The sequence below is a fragment of the Zootoca vivipara genome, chromosome 6, assembly GCF_963506605.1.
Source record: "Zootoca vivipara chromosome 6, rZooViv1.1, whole genome shotgun sequence".
NCBI classification, from domain to species: domain Eukaryota; kingdom Metazoa; phylum Chordata; class Lepidosauria; order Squamata; family Lacertidae; genus Zootoca; species Zootoca vivipara.
In genome coordinates this window covers 75509456-75529550 of record NC_083281.1, presented here as the reverse complement: position 1 = coordinate 75529550, position 20095 = coordinate 75509456, and the positions used below count along the sequence as shown (strand labels likewise).

At 46.4% G+C, this 20095-nt stretch overlaps 1 protein-coding gene across 1 annotated transcript; it reads left to right on the top strand.

The window, feature by feature from the left end:
- Nucleotides 1-3355: 3355 nt before the first annotated feature.
- On the top strand, nucleotides 3356-13782 carry LOC118087165 (chymotrypsin-C-like). The gene is made up of 8 exons (XM_060276138.1): nucleotides 3356-3489; nucleotides 4204-4292; nucleotides 4829-4926; nucleotides 6410-6532; nucleotides 10220-10356; nucleotides 11417-11562; nucleotides 12556-12705; nucleotides 13679-13782. The coding sequence occupies exons 1-8, from the start codon at nucleotides 3450-3452 to the stop codon at nucleotides 13694-13696; spliced, it is 801 nt and encodes a 266-aa protein (XP_060132121.1). The 5' UTR covers nucleotides 3356-3449; the 3' UTR covers nucleotides 13697-13782.
- Nucleotides 13783-20095: the final 6313 nt, after the last annotated feature.

Genomic DNA, 20095 nt, shown 5'->3' with positions numbered 1-20095 from the left:
AGAGAGAGAATCTATCTGTCTCTCTTTCTGCTTGTCTGTTTCTCTCCGCATGAGAATGTTCTCATTGACTGTATATCAACCAAGGGCGTACCCACCATGCGGCAAGTTAGGGCAGCTGCCCTACTCTAGAAGCAGGGCTGGTGGGCAGAGGCGGAGCACAGCCCGGCGGAGCGCGAGTTCGCCATTCCCGCCGCACCGCGCCGCACCCTCCCTCCAGCTCCCTGGCGCGCCCTCAGGCAAGGCCAAGCGCGGCGGGGAACCAGGGAGCGCGGCGCGGCGGGCGGGAACGCTGAACTCGCACTCCGCTGGGCTGGGCTCCGCCTCCGCCCACCAGCCCTGCTTCTAGGGAGGGGCACAGCCCGGCGGAGTGCGAGTTCGCTGTTCCCGCCCACTTTGTGGCCCCTCCCCTTCCGTGCCTTGGCCCCTCCCCTTGCCCCCCCCTAGTTTTGATCCTGGGTACGCCCATGATATCAACACCATCGAATTGCAGCCGGTGAAATTATGGGGGCCAAATGACCCACCTCTGAATGGCGCTAATGGAAAGCAGGGTGAACCCAGGGCAGTGACTCATCAAGAGACCCAATGGGCAGCCTCCTCTATGACTGGATGGTGCTGGGTTCAAAGGACCATTCTTTACTTGAACACCTTGATTTCTTACAGCACACAAGGACAGCTTCTTTTCAGCACAGCTGTCTTGCTCCAGCAAACAGCTTGGGAATTCACTGAATTGTAGAGTTGGAAGGGACCCCAAGTCTAGCCCATCTCTCTGCAATGCAGGAATTGGATGGCTTTGGAAAGTCTAAGCAAGAGGGGGTGTTACTCCATAATTGTACGCGGTTGTCGGGTACAGTAGTACCTCAGGTTACAGACGCTTCAGGTTACAGACTCCGCTAACCCAGAAATAGTACCTCAAGTTAAGAACTTTGCTTCAAGATGAGAACAGAAATCGTGCTCCATTGGTGCGGCAGCAGCGGGAGGCCTCATTAGCTAAAGTGGTACCTCAGGTTAAGAACAGTTTCAGGTTAAGAATTGACCTCCAGGACGAATTAAGTTCTTAACCTGAGGTACCACTGTAAGTGAATGAATTAGCCAATGGAAACTGAAGCTGCCTCCAGATGTAGTAGAATGTTACACATTGTGGAATGTGTTCTTCACAGTGTCTAAAAAACTTTGTTGTCATCAATCCTGTTTTAAAAATGGGCTCCAGTCCTCATGGTTCAAAACAAAGGGGCTGATTTAAACAGGAGCAGAAGAATCATAGAATCATAGAGTTGGAAGAGACCACAGTCCAACCCCCTGCCAAGAAGGAAACACCATCAAAGCATTCTTGACATATGGCTGTCAAGCCTCTGCTTAAAGACCTCCAAAGAAGGAGACTCCACCACACTCCTTGGTAGCAAATTCCACTGTCGAACAGCTCTTACTGTCAGGAAGTTTTTCCTAATGTTTAGGTGGAATCTTCTTTCTTGAAGTTTGAATCCATTGCTCCGTGTCCGCTTCTCTGGAGCAGCAGAAAACAATCTTTCTCCCTCCTCCATATAACATCCTTTCATATATTTGAACATGGCTATCATATCACCCCTTAACCTTCTCTTCTCCAGGCTAAACATGGCTAAAATCAGAGAGGAAATTGTAGGCTATGTTGAGCTGAAATCTCAAGAAGCCCCTACAATCGCTAGCACAATTCAGAGTTTTTTGGTTGATCAGAATCTTTCAGCAGAGAATTGTGTTGGATTTGGATTTGACGGATGTTCTACAATGGCTGGAAAAGAAAGTAGTGTGCATGCCTTTCTGAAGAAAAAGTACAGTAAATCTTTATTTTTCCATTGCTCAAGCCACAAACTAAATCTTGTGGTCAATGATACAAGCAAACTACCAGAAATAAGAAACACAATTGCAACGGTTAAGGATACAATATCCTTCTTTAGAGAGTCACCAGCCTCTGTGAGACCAGATGGTCTGAGAAATACAAGAGCATAAGAAAATTTTCAGAAAGCTTCCATGAAATCGTCAATGCACTAGAACATCTCTCAGTCGAAGGAAACAATGCTACAAGAAAATCTGCCTATCAATTGCACTGTGCAGTTACTAAACCAATTTTCATCGTAGGTTTAGTCATGATTGCAAAATACTCTGCGATTTTGGAACCCGTTATGAACGTTCTACAAGGTAAAAATATGGATTTGATTATGGTGAGGAAACATATTGGTCAAATCCTTGATGTCATCAAGACGGTTCAACAAGAAATTGAGCATGTTTCTGATTAATTACTTAAAAAATCACATGATATCGCGGAGAAAGTTGGGGTTGAGTTATCAGTACCACGACTCGCTCAAAAGCAAATACACAGAAGTAATCCGCCATCTGAAACTGCGATTGAATACTGGAGACGGTTGTTGATAATCTCTTATCTTGTCTCCCTAACTTTTTCTTTGAATGTTATATTCTCAGATGAAAATACATCTGCTTTTGCCTTATCCCATCTTCATCCTTCATACATGCCAAAAATGGCTTCAAAAGATTTGGGGGGAAAATGCAAAGTCTTTCATGGAGTTTTATGAGTTGGGTGATATCTCTGCAGAATTAGATTTGTGGTATAATCTGTGGAAAAAGAAGGATTTAGCAGCAGACAAATTAAAGGACATTGAAGTGGCTGCACTTTTGGAGGAGGCTAATATTTATTCCCCCTGCAACAAGGCACACACTCCTAATTTTAAGTGCTTTCTCATCCACCATGGCTACTGTTGAACGATCTTTCAGTACCCTTCGAAGGGTAAAGACCTGGCTCAGAAGTACAATGGGAGAGGACAGACTGACAGGGTTGTGTTTGATGAGCGGCCATCGGAAATTCTTCAAGGAAAATCAGGACTGGATTGAAATGAAAGTTTTGAACAAGTTTTCTTCAAACCCAAGAAAAATGATATTAGTATAAGACATGTAATTAAAATAAAAAAAATTTTTCAGGCAAATAATTGTAATAACTACCGTAATAAAGCACTGCTATAATTATATATAATAAAGTTTTGGTTTCATTCGCCTTTTCGGTGCTGAAATGTCACAACCCGAACGACCATGGCTTGCCCCAGCCCCCTAGTTTTGATCCTGGGTACGCCCATGTGCATAGATGAAAAATCAGGCTTGTTTCCAGAGAGAAAGTCACCCTAGAAGCAATTTTTGTTGCTGCTTAAAAGAAAATTTAAGCTTAAAATAAAAGGCGGAGCTCTCAGGTCTGTGCAAAGAACTTGAACAACACTCCAGCTGTGAGATGTTTCAGCAACCAGAGTGTGGAATCCAGCCAGGGCCCTCCAGCAATCTGTCCCTTTATTCTTTCTATTTGCAAAGTGATAACTTAGCAAGGTCAGATATAGCCTGTTATTTAACCCTGGTCAAGGCTGGTTTCCATTATAAATACACTGACTTCACCCCTGGAGCACCATCACTTGGTCACCATGTTCAAGTTGGTCTTTATCGCTTTGATCCTGGGCTACGGTAAGTGTCTTTGGTGCAGTACATACAGCAGTTAAGTTGGGGCTGTTTGGCATGCAATTCGTCTTTTCATTGATACAAGTCTCAGTCCAGCCCAAAATAGTTCTTTGGAAATGCAATGAATTCAGTTTCTTGTCTCTGGTGAAGTAGCCACTCTCTCCAAGATGAGCTTCATCATAGTTCAAGAGCATACAGATTTGCACAAAATAAACTTAACTTTGGAATTCCCTGCCTAGGAGCCGCTTTCACTGTACTCTTTTCGAAGCTTGCCGAAAACGGTTTGCTTAGGCAAACCTACCGAGACATGTAGACCATTGACACATGCTTGATCTGGTCTTTAGCTTATCATTGATTTTTTTTTTGAGGGTTTAAAATGGTTCTGCTTTTTAAATGAGTTCATTTTTATTTATTTTTTGTAAGCTCCTTTGATGTTGTTGTTGTTTACAATCAAGCAATATATAAATTAAGAAATAAATGAAATAAATAGCCTCTGGTAGTTTTTTTTTAAAGGATGCTTCTGCAAAAAGCCATGAACAGATTCACTTAACCAATAATGGACAATACCATTGTGTCCAACTCTGGCTCCCTTGTGGTACCCAAGATGCTCATCTCAGTCTCTCTCTCTCTCTCTCTCTCTCTCTCTCTCTCTCTCTCTCTCTCTCCTCCCTCTCCCTAATTTTCTCTTTCATCATCCCCACACCTGCTGTCTTCTTCCAGCCCACGGCTGTGGCAAATCTGCTTATCCACCCAACATTTCCCGTGTTGTCGGAGGTGAGGATGCCAGACCCCATAGCTGGCCTTGGCAGGTAAATCCACTATGCTTTTCCCCACGTGCGGTGCAAGCAAGTGTCGCATTTGCTTTTTAGGAGGGGAGAAATGGCCCAGCGTGTGCAATGTCGTCCTGCGGAACATCTTGCCACCAGAAGTGGTAGAAGTGGCTGCAGGTTCTGAGGTTCCCAGGCTCAGCCATGGACAGGAAGATTATCACGACCTGTTAGCAGAGTGGATGATCCAGCACGGTGGGCTGGATCTAAATGCTGAAGGGGAGAAATCGTTTGTCGGCTGTTGCCACTGCCTCCCATCTCCAGCTTTGGAGGAGAGACAGTCACTACCTCTCAGCCCAACCTACCTCGCAGGGTTGGTGTGTGGATGAGATGGGGAAGGCTGCAGAACCAGGCTTGCTGCCTTGAATTGCTGGGGGGAAAGGTGGGGATATAAATGCAGTGAATTGATATGTAAGAAACGTCAAGATGCGGGGCCAATATTGTGGCCAATATTGCGGGTTGACAAAAAATATTTGCTCTTGCCCCGTACAGCTAACAGCATTGGGGTTGCTTTTCAGGTCTCCCTCCAGTACAACAAGAATGGAGTCTGGGCTCACACATGTGGAGGGACCCTGATTGAGTCCAACTGGGTCTTGACAGCTGCTCATTGCATCAGGTAAGCAGCACCCCACCAACAGCAAGGATGCTGTAGAAACCCATCAGGCTGCAATGGCCCTGAGGCTGCAAGGGAGTTGTCTCCTAGGAATACTAAAACACCCACACTTAGGGTTGCCATATTCCCAAAAGTGAAAATCTGGACAAAGTTGTTGAGCATGGGGGGGGGAGCATCTCTTTTCTCCCCCCCCCCCATTTAAGTTTTTTGGACTTTTGGGAAGATTTTAAAAGCATTTTTTCTTAAAAAAAACAAAAAGCACCCTACTTGCCACATGTCCAGGCTTTCCCAGACATTTTGCTGATTCAGCAAAAACCCACCTGAACAACTTTTTGCAGACCGAATCCTGGATGTGTCCGGGAAAACCTGGACATATGGCAACTCTATCCACGCTACCATTCCGATTTCCTTGTTTCACATCGGTGTGCTCCGCCAAACCTTTTAGACTTAATTTTTAAAATTAAAAAAATTGCAAAATGGGCAAGCCAACTGCAGGAGGTCACTTTATGTGACAGAATTTCAGAACTCATTCAGAATGGCCACAGGATTTTTCTGGATCGAAGGGAGTCTATAAGGTCCACCTGTTCAAGTGGAAAAAAGTTTTTATTTCTTTATGCACACAATCAAACGTCTTTCAATAAAATGTTGGTTTTATTTATTTCATAAAAAAGTATACACTCCACGATTGTAAAAAAAACCAAAAAAACACCAACAACCTTCAGAGAAGTTTACAAAGAGGGGGAAAACAATAAAATTTCAAGTGGAAAAAAGTTTTTATTTCTTTATGCACACAATCAAACGTCTTTCAATAAAATGTTGGTTTTATTTATTTCATAGAAATTTATACACTCCATGATTGTAAAAAAAAAACCCAACAACCTTCAGAGCAGTTTACAAAGAGAGGGAAAACAACAAAATTTCCATTAAAAACAATGATTTAAAACATTCATAAAATTTAAATTAGCGATAAACTAAAAACAGATTAAAACACACACCAACATTCTTCATAGCTGGGTAGGCTTGTCTCAGCAAAAATGTTTTAAGCTGGTGCAGGAAAGAGTACAGCAAAGCCACCTGCCGCGTATCAATAGGCAGGGAGTTCCACAGTATAGGTGCTGCCACAATAAAAGATTGATCAGGTGGAACAGATATTGTGTGGTGCCTGTAACCATGCCAGTTCAGCAGATCAAAGTGGTCAAGTGAGTAAGGGCATTTTGCAGGTAAGCTAGTCCTAAGCTGCTAACACCTTGAACTTGGCCCAATAATAACACACAGACACACATCCTGCCGAAAGGCCCTGCTCATTTCTAGGAGGACAAAATACTCACTCTACAAAGGAAGGAAGCTATTGGGAAAGCATCAAGAGATTTGCTTTTCATTTGATATTCACACAGACACACACACACACACACACACACACACACACACACACACACACACACACATACACACACACAACGCCACTGCCTGTTCCTTATTTCTGTAGCTCCAGTCGGACTTACCGTGTCCTTTTGGGCAAACAAAACCTGAAAGAAGAAGAGGCCGGCTCTGTGGCTGTTGCTGTGGAGAAGTCGATCGTCCACGAGAAGTGGAACTCCTTCTTGGTCATGTAAGTCAACTGGAATCCAGAGAGTCGGGAGAGATCTGTCCAACCTCTCTGCACAAATCCTGATCCTGCCAAAATAATTTCTCCCGGTGGGAGAAATCACATAGAAACTTGTGTGTATTGTTGTTGTTTTGGGGCAGTGATGGCGAGCCTATGACACGCGTGTCAGCACTGACACGCATAGCCATTTTCGGTGACACGCGGCCCTCCCCTTTTCCCTTTTTTAAAAGGGGAAACAATTATACATATTTGTTATTTAAACTACAAATATCGTGAAATTATGGGGGGGGGGTTTCTCGAAGTGACACACCACCCGAGTTATGTTCGGGTTTTTTTGGCGAATTTTGACACACCAAGCTCAAAAGGTTGCCTGAAATATACTCGGAGTCGAGAGTGAATTTCATGCTCTTTATTCAGCTCATATTCATCAAGGAGAAGAAGAGAAGACGAATGGCTCTTTTCCCAAAACCATCTGCTTATATACATTATTTACACAATGGGTCTTGCGTGATTGGCTACTTCAGGGCTACACCTGTGGGCCAATTATATTGTGGATTGACTTCTGCCTGCAGCCTGATTGGCTGCTCCTACAGGCCAATCAGGTAGCAGATTCACTTCTGCCAGCCGCCTGATTGGCTGCTCCAGCAGGCCAATCAGGTTGCGGATTCACTTCCACCTGGAGTTGGATTGGGTAGCTCCCGCTGATTCTGAATCCTATTGTTCTAGGATTCAGCTCAGTACATAACACCCCTCCCCTCTAAGTTCCAGTCCTGCCCGGGAAGTTGCATTCGTAGTCCCCAAGGTCTGCTGGCCGCCTCCGTGTGCGTTGTGGCCTGGGGTGTTCCTTGGTCAGGGGTTCTGGTTCTGGCTCGTGTTCCGAGGCTGCTGGCTGTGCCGGGGCTGTCTGGTCTGGCGCCACTGAACCACTAGGTTGTGACTCTGGTTCCGGTGTCCTTCCAGCCTCGGGGCGCCCCTCTGTGCCTACTGCTTCTGCTTCCCCTGCCCACCCCTCTCGCTCTACAGGCCTCACTGCCCTGCTGTCCCCTTGGGACCCCTCTGTCCCGCTCTCCTCCCGGGTTCCTCCTGGGAATCGTCGCCGTAGCTGGTCGCAGTGGCGGCGCCAACATTGCCCCCCTTCCGTTAGTACCTCGTACGACACGGGACCGGTCACCTTGGTGACTGTGGCGGGTACCCATGCTGGGCCTGCCCCAAAATTCTTTGCATACACTGGGTCCTGGGCCACAAATGTCCGGGGGTTCCTGCCTTTCCCCACCACTACCTCATCCTGAGCTCTGTCGGGGTGAAGTCGGTCCAGTCTAGTTGCAAGGCGCCGGCCCATGAGTAGTTCAGCTGGGCTCCGGCCCGTCGTTGTGCTTGGGGTGCTGTGCTGTGCTAGAAGAAATGCGGCAAGGCGGTATTCCCAGTCCCCTTGTGTTATGCGGCGGAGGCTGTCCTTGGTGGTCCGCACCATGCGCTCCGCTTGGCCATTGGTGGCAGGGTGGAATGGTGCTGAGCGGATGTGGCGGATGGCGTTCTGCGCTGTGAAGGTCTGGAACTCCTCTGACGTGAATGCGGTTCCATTGTCCGAGACGAGGGTGTCAGGGAGCCCGTGGGTTGCAAACAGCATTCGTAGTCCCCAAGGTCTGCTGGCTGCCTCCGTGTGCGTTGTGGCCTGGGGTGTTCCTTGGTCAGGGGTTCTGGTTCTGGCTGGGATGGGGCAACTGGAATACCTGGTAGTCCGTGATCTCCGTCGAGTTGCCTTGGTGCATGGTGCCGTGTGACCTGGGGCTCCTGGGTCGGTCATCTGATGCTTGTCGACGGGTGAGTCGAGCCCGACACACCCGGGCGATGTGTCCCAATTTTCTGCACTGCCTGCACTCTGCGTTGCGGAAACGACAGGTCCTCCTCTCGTGGTTCTCCCCGCAGCTTGCACAGTTCCCTCCTTCTCGTCGAGGCTGCTGTGGTGTGTGTGCTGCTTGAGTGCGCCGCTGTACTCGGTGTACTTCCTCCCTGTCAGATTCGGATTCGTCGGTGAGGTCTTCGTGGTAGACCCTCGGTTGGGATGGCGGGGCCGGTCGTGCCTCTTGCGTTGACCTCTCGGCGGCTTCGGTTGCCAGGGCTTCCTCCAGAGCAATCTGGAACGTGAGGTCTTTTTTGGCGTAGAGGCGTCGTTGCAACATCTCGTCCCTCAGGCCACCGACGAGGCGGTCACGAAGCATGTTCTCCAACTCTGAGAAGTTGCATAACCGGGCGGCTTGGCGGAGGGAGGTCACAAACCCAGTTATGGTTTCCCCCGGGGCTTGCCGCTTTGCGTAGAAGGCATTTCGGCAAGCTACCACCGAGGGCTGTGGTGAAAAGTGCTCCTTCAGCCGTTCCATTATTGTTTTGTAAGAGACGGTAGCGACATCTCTAGGTGCAAGGAGAGCCCGGGCGATTTCAAACGTCTCCTCTCCACAGACGCTGAAGAATGTCGCCCTCTTCATGGCATCGTTGGTGACTTCTTTCGCTTGCAGGAGGAAGTTGAAACGGGCGGCGTACCCTTCCCAGTCTCCTGATGCTGGTTTGAATGGCAAGAAGCTGCTGTCGGTTGCCATTCTGGGTTCCTTGGGTCCTGGAGCTGAAGCCTGGATGCACGGTGCGATGCAGCGGTGCAGTAGGTGGCGGTGCTGCGGTGCAGTGTGTGGTAGCGGTCAGCTCAGCAGGATCCCACCTTCGTCGCCAGTGAAATATACTCGGAGTCGAGAGTGAATTTCATGCTCTTTATTCAGCTCATATTCATCAAGGAGAAGAAGAGAAGACGAATGGCTCTTTTCCCAAAACCATCTGCTTATATACATTATTTACACAATGGGTCTTGCGTGATTGGCTACTTCAGGGCTACACCTGTGGGCCAATTATATTGTGGATTGACTTCTGCCTGCAGCCTGATTGGCTGCTCCTACAGGCCAATCAGGTAGCAGATTCACTTCTGCCAGCCGCCTGATTGGCTGCTCCAGCAGGCCAATCAGGTTGCGGATTCACTTCCACCTGGAGTTGGATTGGGTAGCTCCCGCTGATTCTGAATCCTATTGTTCTAGGATTCAGCTCAGTACATAACATTGCCCATCACTGGTTTTTTTTGGGGGGGGGGTCTGCTTACGGGATGACCTGTTAAATTGGTTTGCCATTGCTGACAGGCAAATTACCAGCACTGCCTTAAGACATACGATGATGGCTGCTGGCTTAGAGAACTTGAAAAGTGGATTTAACAAATGCAGGCACTGTTGCAGACATGGCGTGCCTTTTTTTCCTGACAAGAGCTGCATTTCCTGGGGGTATTCTGCTGCAGGGGTGCATACACTCATCAGGTGACATCAGTCATTTCTCTCTTTCTTCCACCCGTCTTTTCTCTCTCTTTTTGCCACCCCTCATTGTCCTTTTTTCTGACATCCCCTTCTCTCTCTCTCTCTCCTTCTGTCTCTCAATCTCTCATTCTCTCTCTCTCCCCCCCCCCCACAAATCCATCATTCAGCAAGCTGCCAGGGGGAGAACAGACTTCACCCTCTTGGGTTGGTGGCAGTTGCAGCCCAAACATCCGGATGGCGTGAGGTTGGGGAAGGCTGGAGAATATTAAGTTTGACTCCTCTGGGTGAAAAGCTGCTTTCAAAAACCAAAAGATAAACCCCTGTCCCTTCTTGGGTTCCTTTTCAGTAACGACATTGCCCTCCTCAAACTGGCCGAGCATGTGCAGTTCAGTGACACGATCCAGGCCTCTTGCCTCCCTGCCACAGACACTGTGCTAGCCCAGGATTACCCCTGCTATGTCACTGGATGGGGACGACTCTCAAGTAAGTTGGGTGCTCCCTGTCCTGGGCATGAGCATTCTGGAAACAGCTGGATGAAGACCTTAGGGGTAGCATCCAATGCCAGTCCTACTGAGAGTGGATCTATTGAAGTTCGTGAACACCACTAATTTATGTCCATTCACTTCGGTGGGTCTACTCTGAGTACAACTTCAGTTGGATACAAGGTACCCAAGCTCCCCAAGAACTTATCAAAGGATTCTTCTCTGTACACTAAGAAGGAGGCTCCCTTTTCGCAGTTGAGTGTCTGTGTTGTGTAACCTGCAGTTAAAGAAGATGAGATGAATCTGTCAATTTGAGTTTCTCTCAGTTTCTCATTTTTACAGTCCTAAGTTCAGTGTTCCACATTTCCGCATCAGTTTGCCAATTTCTTTTTTTTGAAATACCTATGGAAAACCACCAGCATTTTAGAGTAAATTTCTCTTAAGACACACATTCTTGTGGATGTAATTTCCCCTTACATACACATTTATTTATTTTCCAAAACAATTTCCCCTAACAGAATACATATTTGTGTATTTTTTTTACTAATCTATGCATTTTATGCAAACGCTCTCCTAAGATACGCTTTTTTTGCACACTGCTTTTTTGGAGAACCACTATACAACTTTTAATTAAGTGTGAATATGGAAGAGTAGCTATGTTTCAGTCTGCCAATTGATTCAGAAAATGCAAATTAGATAAGTTTGCATTAAAATCCAAACCAAGCCAAGTGCCTCCTCATCCCTACTCTTAAGTGTGTCTGTGAGTTAAGGGTGCATGATTTAGGTTTTCTAGTCCTGCAAATGGGGGGGGGCTAGTCTCACCCACTTTGAAATGTGTTCCCCAACAGCACCCCAAGGAGTAATGCAACCCTCTGCCCAAAAGAAGTTTCCCCACTATTCATGCAGAGTTGCCAGCTTTTGATTTCATAAATTCAGGTAGCCTGGCAAATGCCAGATGGCAGATCAAAGTGGAATACGGGGGCAAGCAGGTTGTGTGTAAATGTGGTTTTGACTCTTTGGGAAAGGCTCCTTACCACTCTCCTGTCTGTTCCACTCTGCAGCCAATGGCCCCATCTCTGACAACCTTCAGCAGGCCTTGCTTCCTATAGTAGATCATCAGACTTGCACCAAACGGGACTGGTGGGGCTCCATGGTCAAGACCACAATGGTGTGCGCAGGAGGCGATGGTGTCGTTTCAGGTTGCAATGTAAGTCCTCCCAAACTCTCCCTTCCTCATAGAGCCTTCCCCACTTTCTCACTCTGAAGAACGTTGCTTGTGGTTTCACTTAGTTTGCACAATTTTCTCCATGAAAACGAACAATGGTCCTTGCTTGAATCCCGACCAAGTCCAAGCGACCCTTGCCAAGCCACTTAGGTACTTAGGAAGTTGTGTTAGCAGACCTTTGCAACTTAGGTGAATTAGACTGGAATAATCACTTACCGTTTCTGGAGTTCAAAGGCTTTATTCATGCAGGAACCGTTTGTGGAATGTGTGAAGACGAGACAGAGAAAATAAGAGACATTTTGTATGGAGAGAGCAACAAACAAAATGGCTCAGCTTAGGTGTGGAGTTAACTTAGGCATAGAAGCTACAAGCTAGTGCTGGCTAGAATGCTACACAACCAGTTTCCTCTGGTGGTTAAAGTAAAACATACATTAGCTTAGAATGCAGGAGAAGGAAATGAATTTGCTTTTCTCCAGCATTTGTAATGTGCTTTAAATGTATGGTGTGTATGCAGGGATGGAGAAACAAGGTGTGTGGGACTCTTTTTAAGGGGATTTGGATAGTGGCGGGGGTGAATGGGGCCAAAGGACAGGGAGAACATATGGGAGAAATATTGGGTGCAAACATCAACCTTGAAAGCCCTACCTACAAGTTGCATTACAGGCAGAAATTCAGATAGTTTGGGAACTGTTATAGGGCAGGATGGGGAATCTGTGCCCCTCCATCACACACTAACACTCCAGATATTGTTGAACTGCCATCATCCCCAGCCAGTCTGGCCAACGTTCAGGGATGATGGGGGGGTTGTAGTCCAGCAACATCTGGAGAGCCACAGGTTCAGCCTGCATAAAACAGTCACACAGACCTATGGACTCTGTCAAGCACAGAAGTGAGTTTGTCTACCCAGGTCTCCACTTCCATTTTGCCCAGCCTTTGGGAAACAGAGGTATATGCATCCTATTTTTCTTCTGGCAGGGGGATTCTGGAGGACCCTTGAACTGCCAAGGCAGCAGCAACTGGGAAGTTCATGGCATTGTAAGCTTTGGATCGGGTTTGGGCTGCAACACCGCTAAGAAGCCGACCGTTTTCACCCGTGTGTCTGCTTACACTGATTGGATTCAGGAGGTGAGGTTCCCATCTTTTGCAAAGCTGCGATGGTCTGGATGGAAGGCTTAATACGTACCTGTGCAGCTGACACTTCTTCTTTTTTAACACCTAGCATCTGCATAATTTCTCGTTCAGAACTCAAAAGAGTTATCAGTGTCCAAATGCTGAAATCCAGCATTTGTGTTTTGTTAGAAACTGAGAAGTATATTTTATCATTTCATTGTGAACAGTTTGGGAGTGGCATTCCAGCTTTAGGGCACAGTAGATGGTCCACAGTCAAATCTTCAACATTTTTGGCACATTCTGGTTTTATTTTCTATTGGGGGGGAGATTAAGTCCAAGTGAATTATTGACATGCTGAACTGGGAGTAACCCCATTTGAGCTCACCAGGGGTTGCTTTTCAGTAGACATAAGTAGGACTGTACTGTAAATTCCAAACTTTGGAACTACCCACCTATTGACATCAGGCAGGTGCCTTTCTGTTTAGACAAGTCTACCCAGGTACTGTATGTAGACTGTTAGCATGTCTTTTAATCTGTTTTCAGTTTATTGTTGATTTTAATTACGGTAACCTGTGCGTGTTTTAAAAAGCTTTTTTGGGGGTGTTGTTCTTACTGATGATTATATTGTTTTCTTTTTGCAAACAGCTTTAAGGCTTAAGGGTATTTTTAAAAAACAAAAACAACAACAAACCAATCAAGAGGGTGTTTTAAAAATATTAAATAAATAAATAAGTTAGTTGAACTTTGGTTCCATTGAACCTACTGGAATTTAAGTCAAGTCACGATTTACCGTAAGTCTCATTTTCATTGGGGGCCAAAATCCCCACACTAAAATGCAGAAGGGGCATTTGGCCGGCCACAGTCTAGGAACAAAGACCGAGTTCAGCAAGCTGTTTGCACCTGGCCTATCCTGGCTATTAGTGTATTCTGATACCTAAATTCTAATTCACATACCGGTATATATATTTGGTCTCTTTTCCTCCTCTAGAAAATCAATGAGAACTGAGGAGCCCACACTGCGACCTTTGTGGATCAATATGAGAAAATCTTAATGAACCACCAGAACTGCAACCAATAAACCATCACAACTGCTCTCGTGTCAATGCGTTGTTTTTTTCCTGCTCTCACTTGAAATGCTTGGAATCACTCACACTGGTTGGGGTGCGGAGCCTTTTCTGAGTCCAAAGGCCGCATTCCTTTCTGGGCATCATTTTGGAGGGCCGCATGCCAAGGATGGGCATTATTACTCCTCACCCCACTTCCTCTCTTTTACCACCTATCCACCACCCTCCCTTCTTCGACCCCTGCTGCCTCCCCAATTTCCTAGCTGTTGCACAATACCATCCAACTACATTTCCACTTTTCAGCCCTGTCTCAATTTTGTTTCCCCTTAAGTTCTGGCGCCAGCATGGGTTCTGTCCTCCCTCTCTCACTGAGATGACATTGTTCCATGCTGGTTCTTCTTTGAAGGGTCTTTGAATCAAGCATGAGTCCTGTTCCCACCCCCCTCAGTGAGGGAACAATGTTCCATGCAGCTTCTTCATCATCTTTAAATTCAATTACATTGTCCATGGCTGATGATTGTTCATCTTGCTTCTCTTCATACTTTGTTGGGATTAGTCCTTTTTCACTTTCCGCACAGTTCTGCTTTATTTTGTCAATCTGTAAAGCATTCTGACGCAGTTCACTTTTAAAATCCAAAAGCAATTCCAAAAGTTCCTTTTGAAAGTCAATAAAGTCAGATGATGTTGTGTCTACTGATATCCTGATCATCTCCAATTTCATGGGAACAGCACAGATTACAGCAGGAAATGGTGCAGTTCGTATTTCCAAACTTCAGAAACAGAAATTATGCCCGATCTGGTTACAAACTCTCATTTTTAATTCTTCTTCATATTTTAAAACTCATATATCCATTTATGAAAAGAGCATCTGTCAAACTTCTTATTCACAACCTTATTTTTTTACGCTCTCTTCAATGTTGACAGTTTTCAGCCTCAAAGAGATAAACAAATTCCATCCTATTGTCTTAATGGCGGCTTGCTGATCCCTCCAGGGACCCAACTCCAGCTTCCAGGGGAACTTTCCCCAGACCAAATTAAAGAACCTTTACAGGGATTTTGCAAAGTTCAACCTTTCTCCCCTTTACTCTGCCTTAGGGGAAAACTTTTAAGTCCGATTTTTGGTAATTAAAATCTTCCTGTCAGCTTCCCGGCTTCAGGCAAGTTAACTGCGTCTCAATTCGCTCAATGGGGGAAATCGACTTCTTTTTTAATCTCCTCCCATGTCAAAATCTTTTCAATTAAAAATTATAAAAGCCTTTTCCTTTACTCACGGTGTCCAATGTTTTCAAATCCTTTGAATCTGGAAAAATCCACTGCTCCAAGGCTGCTGGCTCGGAGCTTCACGTTGCAAGGGTAGCACATTAGCTCAAGGCACCACGTCTCCACTCCGCTCGCTCTTGGCTCCCTTAATAGGGCTTACCGGGGAGCGGAGGAAACAGAAACAGGTGCTGCTGAGTCCCCACATCTCCAGAATGCTCGATCTGGAGCTCTTTCGGGGGTCCACGACACTCTTGCGGCTCCCCCCCCCGCCTCACAGCGCTAGAGAGAGAATCTTGGAGCTGGAGATTCTCCCACCGGTCAGCAATGGCAGTAGACCGGAAGTGAGAACCCCCTTTTAAAAGGGTGATGCATAAATTAGTTAAATGAATGATATGGAAAGAATGGAGAGAGAGAATCTATCTATCTCTCTTTCTGCCTGTCTGTTTCTCTCCGCATGAGAATGTTCTCGTTGACTGTATATCAACACCATCGAATTGCAGCCGGTGAAATTATAGGTCCCAATAACCCACCTCTGAGTGGCGCTAATGGAAAGCAGGGTGAACCCAGGTCAGTGACTCATCCAGAGACCCAATGGGCAGCCTCCTCTATGACTGGATGGTGCTGGGTTCAAAGGACCATTCTTTACTTGAATGCCTTGATATCTTACAGCACACAAGGGCAGCTTCTTTTCAGCACAGCTGTCTTGCTCCAGCAAACAGCTTAGGAATTCACTGAATTGTAGAGTTGGAAGGGACCCCAAGTCTAGCCCACCTCTCTGCAATGCAGGAATTGGACGGCTTTGGAAAGTCTAAGCAAGAGGGGGTGTTACTCCATAATTGTACGTGGTTGTCGGGTACAGAATCCTACCCTTCGTCCTGAAAAAAAGAGCCAATTAAAAGAGTTTCATTTGGAAGAAAGGGGGGGAGGGGGAGGGAGGGGAGGATAGAGTTGTGGGCACCCAAATATCTAAATGGCAAGACACTCCCAGGGTGCCTGCATTTATTCAGGGTTTATTTTCCTTGGAATAAAGGTCAGCAGAGTGAGATGTTTTTAGGATATATGGGTTTATCTAGACATACATACAACCAGAGCACAGGATGGAGGAACTCACACCCCAACAGATTCCAACCATGCTCAAGGTGGCTTACAACATGAAAAGATTTACATAATTACAAAAGTAGTCATCAGCAATAAATAAAATACATCAAAAAGTACATGAGATTGAAACCATTATCACAAGGTAAATTGAAAGACCTGATCACAAAGATACAAAAAAAAAATCAATAACAGCAACAAAAATGCCGAACAAAACCACCTAAATAATAATACCCCAGCCCTGTCTGTCTGTCTGTCTGTCTATCTGTCCAGCTTCCACCATCAGCCCAACTCCAGCCCTCAACTCTCTCCTTGGCCTGTTGCTCTCCAGCCAGCCAGGTGAGGTGGGAAAAGGCCTGCCCATTTATCTCTAAGGCAACAGAGCCACCTCTTTGGATAGGGCAAATAACGGTACTTAACTGGCCATTGCCCTAACGGAGAAACCGGTTTGGCTGGTTTAGCAGCCTCTTCTATTGGATTCTAAGCAGGTCTCAAAAGGACCTGGGTGTCATCTGGACTGACTCCCCAAACTCAGGAGATGGAGGGAGGATAGTAAAGCAAAGAAAGAGGTGGGTGAGGAGGGGAAGGAAGAGAAAGGAAAGAAAGATTCTCTCTGTGAAGAATAGCCCATGGAGTACAATGAGATATTCCCCACTTCCACAGCCATTATCTTAAGCATTATCTTAAGCTCCACCTCCTGCTCCGATTTGAATTCCAGACTTTTGTACTGTGTACATTTCCCCCTCCCTGTTGAATATCCCTTCCTTTAAAAGCTGCCGCTTTTAAGACAGGCTTCAGCCCCTGGACCTCTCTTTACATTAGCTGCTGCAGTTCAACAGGATTAGTCCCTTCTCTGGAAAGAGGACTCTATATGTTTCTTGGAGTGCTTCCAATCAAACTGTTTTCTCCTGTGTATACTCCATAGATGTAAAGCACACATACCCACCCCAAGAATCTTGGGAACTTTAGTTTATCTATCACAAGCCTACAATTCCTATCACCCTTAATATGACAGAATTTGTTCATTTTTAAAACAACAACAACAACAACAGCAACATGTGCTTTAAATGTATGCTGTGTATGCAGAATACTGACTATTTCATGAGTTTTAATTGCACTTGAATTTGCCAGTATGCGATTGAATCCCACCCAAAAAAGGGACTGTCTGGAAAGCAGTATCAGCAGTCTGTTGTTGTTGTTGTTGTTGTTGTTGTTGTTGTTGTTGTTGTTGTTGTTGTACCCCGTCCATCTGACTGGGTTGCCCCAGCCACTTTGGGCAACTTCCAACAGATATAAAAATACAAAATACCAAACATTAAAAACTTCCTGATACAGTGCTGTCTTCAGATGTCTTTTAAAAGTTGTGTATTTATCTTAGATTCACAAAATGTTTAGGGGTATGCATACCCCTGCGTCCTCCCAGGAAAAAGCACTGCCTAGGTACTGTATAATAATTTGTGCAGCTGTCAATAAATTTGTGAGCAAGTCCTTCATAGCCTGCGAACCTTCCACCCCATCGTAAATTGATAATAATGCTACCTCTGGACTTTCAGACAGCTTTAACCCAGTGATTTCTGTTACCTCCATCTCCTTTACATCTGATGGGAAGGTGTTCCATAATGCGGGTGCCACTACCGAAAGGCTGTCTGCCAAACCACCCATGCAACATCTGCATGTTGTGTGTGTGTGTGTGTGTGTGTGTGTTTAGCCAGAGGCCATGCAATATGCTACAGACAACTGAGGTGCTAGCTACCGGTAGGTCACACCACTCCTTTCTGGCCAACCATCTATAGACCATTATTCCTTCCTCGCTAAACAAGTACAGTGGTACCTCAAGTTACAGACACTTCAGGTTACAGACACTTCAGGTTACAGACTCCGCTAACCCAGAAATAGTACCTCGGGCTAAGAACTTTGCTTCAGGATGAGAACAGAAATTGTGCTTCGGTGGTGCGGCGGCAGCGGGAGGCCTCATTAGCTGAAGTTGTACCTCAGGTTAAGAACAGTTTCAGGTTAAGAACGGACCTCCAGAACGAAGTTCTTAACCTGAGGTACCACTGTAAGCGGATGAATTTTAGCCAATGGAAACTGAAGCTCATGGTTCAAAACAAAGGGGCTGATTTAAATCTCTCCCATCCCTATCTGGAGATACGAGAATTGAAGCTGAGACCTTTTGTGGACAAAGTAGGCACTCTGCCACTAAGCCTCAGCCCTTTCCCAAACCACAGCCCTAGAGAGACTCACCTGGCATCTGCTTCAGTAGCACCTTCATTATAGGTAGGGAGGGGAAAGAAATTTGATTCAGTTAACACTTAAAGCTAAATCTATTAAGCAAAACACAGTGATTCCTTGAAAGGGGCACTTATCAGAATTTGGTGGTGCGGTTTTCCTAACAAACAAGGTTTACAAAAATGTATGTATGGGTACCTTCCAATATATTGAGTCCCCAAACTGGAACTCGCATCTTCCTACTCGACCTGCACAAGATCACAGAGCCTCAAACACGTGCTTTTTTTTCCAGGCTGTGCTCACACGGTGCACAAAAATGCATGTTTTGGGGTGCCTCATGAGATCGCGGCCCCGAAAGAGTGCTTTTTCAATTCAAAATCTTGGGGTGAAATCACGTGAGATCGCAGCACTCAAAATGGAGATACAGTACAGGCATCCCACTCACCTCTAATACCGGGGTTACATTCCAGGCTCTAGTGTGCATAAGTGAAATCTTGAAAAGTGGAGAGCACCCTCTTAAAAGCCTCTGAATGCTTATTCTTCCCTGCTCTTCAGCTCTATCAACAATCCAGACCAGAATATCTAGTGTTGAAGCTCTGGGGCTGGTTGGAGGCTGGGGGACGTGCAGGACAGTGGCTGCTGCGCTACCCCAGGCGCCGGCTATTAGGCAGGGAGGCTGAGCAGCATAAACAAAGCCTGAGCCTATGGTCTCTTCGGGGCTTCGTCTACCCTCACTGACATCCTTTTCGGTCTCCAGGGAGGGTCTCTATGTGAGCCACAAGGACTCTCCAGCTCTCCCCCACCATTTCCTAGTATGATTCTATTTATTCATTACTTTCCCATTCTCACGTATATACACGATCACGCATGAATAGAACAGCTGTAGGGGGTGGGGGTGGGGAATGCCTGTTCTCTAATGCAGGGATGAAGGATCATGTGTCTGTCTAGACACTGTTGGAGTCTTACTCCCCAGCCAGCATAGCCAATGCTCAGGGATGATATGGGGTGGCCTCCCACCTGTGGGGCCGCAGGATGGCTGCTTTTCAGTTTGCTCCTTGTTCCAAAAAGTGCCGGTTAAACAGGCTTGCATTTAGGGGTGAACTGACATCAATTGCTGCCCCATTCCCTGCCCTTGACCCTGAGTGCTATATTTAGGCCACATTTCAAGGCTGCTTACAAAATACCCTCGCATCACTCCACCTGCAGGGTTCCCAAAAGGTGACAAGAGTTCCTTGATAGTTTCTGTTTCGTTGCTGAGCTCTGCAAGGTCGTGGCACACCTCCCCTTTTCTTGTAGATAGGAAAGTCCCGTCATGTGTTATGTTTCCCCTGACCCTCTGCCAGTGGCGTAGCGTGGGGTGCCAGCACCCGGGGAAAGGCAAGAAAGGGATGGGAGTGTCACCATGGGGAAGGGGGATAGCATGTTGCCATGGGTCCTCCTCCTCCATTTTTAGTGCAACCTACGAGATGCAGGTTTTCTCGGGAGGTGCAGGATTCTCAACCGTAGCCCCTCTGGTGCCGGCCTTCCCCTGCCCAGGCTCCCGAATGCACAACGGACACACACACCCAATCTTCAGTACACACCAAAGCTGTGACTTGGGTGGGAGAACAAGCAGCTGTGGGGATATTTTGGCACGGCCTTTGGGAGGAAGGCAATGGAAACTTTCTGACTGCCACGTCTCCCAGTGGCACACAACCAATGCAGACCTTTCCATGCCACTGATAGCATTATCAGCTGGACCTGCCACTGATAAACCT

Bases quoted from the DNA above. Each gene is read 5' to 3' on its own strand.
- LOC118087165 (XM_060276138.1), top strand. From the start codon at position 3,450: ATGTTCAAGTTGGTCTTTATCGCTTTGATCCTGGGCTACG. The intron at 4,293-4,828 runs GTAAATCCACTA...GTTGCTTTTCAG, and splicing joins CCCATAGCTGGCCTTGGCAG to GTCTCCCTCCAGTACAACAA. The intron at 11,563-12,555 runs GTAAGTCCTCCC...TTCTTCTGGCAG, and splicing joins GTGTCGTTTCAGGTTGCAAT to GGGGATTCTGGAGGACCCTT.